The 3,984-nt window shown below is 36.7% G+C and overlaps 1 protein-coding gene across 1 annotated transcript in view; it reads right to left on the reverse strand.

Annotated features, from left to right (window-relative positions):
• Window positions 1–3,020: 3,020 nt before the first annotated feature.
• Window positions 3,021–3,984, reverse strand: part of LOC113229796 — a 22,679-nt gene continuing 21,715 nt past the window's right edge. Inside the window, exon 5 of the mRNA XM_026463477.1 lies at window positions 3,021–3,127. Within this exon, the coding sequence (XP_026319262.1) occupies window positions 3,021–3,127 (107 nt within the window). The remainder of the gene's footprint in view (window positions 3,128–3,984) is intronic.

Consider the following 3,984-nt stretch of genomic DNA (forward strand, 5'->3'; position numbering starts at 1 on the left):
TTCCCTTTTGAAAGTAATGCAAACTTTTCCGAGCATGTCAGAGAAATAATTATTTACTTATACATATAAATAGTTTTCAGTCACGTGAAAAGAAATTACTGAGGGTTTAAATCGAAACTACCTTTAGTAGACCAGTCTGGTGAAGTCGTTCACAACATTTGAGACAATCGCTATACTAAGTGCCATTTAGCATATCATTATAGACTAATTCTTATTCTTCTTGTCGAGTCAATGACAAAAACAGATAAAAGACCAGGGTTATATTTCTTTGGCCCAGTAAGGAGCCACCTATCTTTTGTCTTTAGCAGGTCTGCGCAGGTGCAGCTGGTCGGACACAGTGGACATAAGAGCAAGTGAGATATACTTTGTGTGGAGGTTCCTCAAGCACAATGGTTTTGTGTCGAATTGATATATCCCCTCTATATCGGATAACTCGTGACCTAAGACGATTCAGGAATTTCCATATTGACCACAGCAACTCGTGTCCGGGGGAAGGCTTTCGGTTGGGTTGACAAAATTTTGCGTTTGGAATTTGGCTTGCCAAAGTTTGCGCCTCGCGTCCGTTGGGCTACTTTCTGTAGCAGTGATCCGACCACAGCAACTCGTGCCTGGGGGAAGGCTTTCGGTTGGGTTAACAAAATTTTGCGTTTGGAATTTGGCTTGCCAAAGTTTGCGCCTCGCGTCCATTGGGCTATTTTCTTTCGCGGTGATCCGTCGAAGGAAGCTCTTACGACTAGTCGTGCTGGTGGGAGTTTGTGGCCGAATAAAGCGTGCCGATTGTCAACCTCATGTTTTAGTTATCCAAACAAATGTTGCTCTACACCTTGGGCAGTTTCTACCGGGAGTAAAAAAAAAACAAAATTCGCAAAACAATGGCAGCGATTCCCACTCAAAGTCAAACAAAAAGAATTCTGTACTGAAGTATGAAGTTCAACTCCCAATTTGTCACCAGATACAAAGAAAGCCCTCGCGGGCCGCTTTAGCGGCCCGGCGCATCGCGCGGCATCTAGTTTAGTTTCAACATGCTATCTCGCGACGTACATTGGGAGGAGCAATTCCCGCTAGCGGGTATAATAATGACAGAGGAGTGGAGTGCAGATATTCTAATAAATGTATACTCGTATATGTATCATATCATATCGGTAGATATTAAAAAAGATAACAAATAAAAATAAAATCAATTATTTCGGGAGACAATGACCCATATCAGAATAATTAAAATTAAAATTGAAATTAAAACCTACAGTTAAGATCAAAGTAATATAATCAGAATTAAAAAGTCAATAAAATGCTATAAAAATAAAATAAAATATTATGAAACAAATTTAAAATAAAATTAAATAAAAGTAAACATTTTAATTGAAATTACAAGTACATAGTTTATTGATGTCTAAATCGATTGACTCCATAACCGGCACCATAGCGGGCGTGCTTATCACAACAATGCCGAATATAGGGGCAATCTAACCTGCTAGCTATCATAGCCAGGACGATATGAAGAAACGATTACAAATTTTAATTTTAATACGCAAAGTTACAGTACTTGATTAAGTTATTTTTAATTTTAGCATTACGAGAAAAAATATCATGGTGTGTTTAATATTGTTAAAACAGGATCTAGTACATGTTTTTTTTTTTTCAATTTTGCGCAGTTGAGTTTTTGCTCTGGCATAGTATACTTTTTTCTGAGTTTACTTTTATACTCGTATACTTGTTACGTTGTCAGTACAGTCTGCAACTGAATCCTTAATTTTCCCGATTTAATCCAATCGTAACGGGATCAAAAAAGAATAGTGTGTTTCACGTTTAATTGTGTAAATACGTAGCTATTCATTTGCAAAAATCTTGAAAACTGTACTACCTACATAAAATATAAACAAAAAATAGGTTTGGGTTTGAACCGAGTGTATTCTTCAATGTTTAAAAAATAACAACTCCCTTTAACAGTTATTAATTTTGACATTGACTGTACTGATATGTTAAAAAACAATACTACAAAAACACTAGCTTGCGTTTAACCGCTTACAGTTTTAAAGTTTCGCGTTTCTTTTATTTAACTTTAACAGAGTATAGATAAGACGTAAACGAACGAATATACTTTCAACAATTTGTCTTCGTACAAATTATTGCTATTATTTTGCGAATGAAAAGAAAATAAATAAAGGTGACAAAGGAGGCAGTTTCATGTATATTAAATACACGGACTATTACCCAGACAAAGACAATTAATAAATAACTGCAAGAACACAGTTAGTCTGAAAAGTTAACTTGCGGATTTTATTATTTAGTTTAGCCAATACTTAGGACCGGTCTTTGGCATTGAACTCAGCAAAAAAATGATTGACAGGAACTAAAAATAATTAATTATGTTATTATTTTGGTAATGTACTGATTGTAACGTGATTATTTTAAATTATATTTGTATAATCACTACATAATACTTGCTCATTCAAATTTACTTATGAAATTCTTTAAGTATGTATTTTAAAATAATATGAGGTGGCTCTACTAATGATAAATGCGTTGTATAGTATCATAATACATAAGGCGCACTATAAGTTTCCGGAACTGGCCACTTACATAAACAATATTTAAAAAGTAATTACAACTCATATCGGACATTTTGAAAAAAAACTCAAATTGTATATGGATCAATCACCATAGCATACCATATATGTAATATGTACAGGGCGTTCCATGACTATGGGACACAGAGGGAAAGTAAGTAAGTTTATTTTAAAATCTAAGTACTACTGCATTCAAAAATACGAACTACAAAAATACAATAGACCCGCTGCGATCTCGACCCGACCCGCGCCCGACCCGCACCCGCTCTCTGTGTGTTTTACGCTTTATCGACACGTTGTATTGTGTGCGCTGGCAAGACGCTAGTGTGGGAGGTCTGTAAGCTGATCAGGAAAAGCTTTATGTCCACGTAATAAGAACGAAAAAGACGTGAGTTTTGAGTGGGCGATCTGAGCTAAAGCAAAACCTTTGGGCCAGTTACACGCGGACGGTATCTATACAGCGCTCAATAATGCGTTTAGGGCGCTCATGACGCTGGGGCGTCGTCGTACTGCGTCCGGTATGTACTGCGCGGAGAGGATGAATGGCTTTAGTTGGAAACCTGTTTGTGAAAATACACATATTATATAAATTTAAATTTAAAAAATCCCGATACAAAACAGTGTACTCCATAAATTAAAAAAAGTCACAGTATGTAGCTAATAACTACTCGTCGAGACGAATTTAGTGAGTCCAAACACGTTAGTGTTGCCGTAAGAATTGAGGAGTCGGGTATTCTGCAGACAGAAATTTCGGTAAAATATACTATAAGCGGATTACGCTGTGCGAAAACTGTAGCTACCTACGTAGGGATTGCAGTAGGTAGGTTAGATTAAGAACCAATGTAAATATACATCCATCCGCATTTGCACAGCACCGAACCAATGTAAAAAATATACGTCTATGAAACTTAGAGGTAGGGGCTGTGATCCACGTTCTAGATCTAACTTGGTGCAACAAAATTCTTAGACCATTCAGTGAGTAATGCCGAGCGTTATGCGGTTGAGCGGTCGTTATCAACTCTTTTAATTTGATAAAAATGACTAAGTCTGTGACGAATTGCATTTTTTATATAAAGAAGGAGGCAAACGAGCAGACGAGCCCCTTGATTGGAGATGGTCATTGTCACCAATGGACATTTGCAACATCAGATGAGCTGCTGAAACACTTCAGGAGGACTATCATTCCACATCTTGCAGGTTCGAGGAAGGAACAAACCATTATTGATTTGTACTCTTAATAAACCTGTTGCTGATGAATATATTTGTATGGTTCTCTGAACGTCTAAGATTGGAGTATTATTAAGTAGAGTAGGATATAGAGTTGACGTAAACCACAGTTTCCGTAATAAGTTGGTGTATTAAGTAAAAAGTCATTGACTTACAATTATATGGACGTCGGGTCCGCGCTAAAAAGTGT

The sequence above is a fragment of the Hyposmocoma kahamanoa genome, unplaced genomic scaffold (genome assembly GCF_003589595.1).
Source record: "Hyposmocoma kahamanoa isolate Upper Pololo Valley unplaced genomic scaffold, ASM358959v1 62, whole genome shotgun sequence".
NCBI classification, from domain to species: Eukaryota; Metazoa; Arthropoda; class Insecta; order Lepidoptera; family Cosmopterigidae; genus Hyposmocoma; species Hyposmocoma kahamanoa.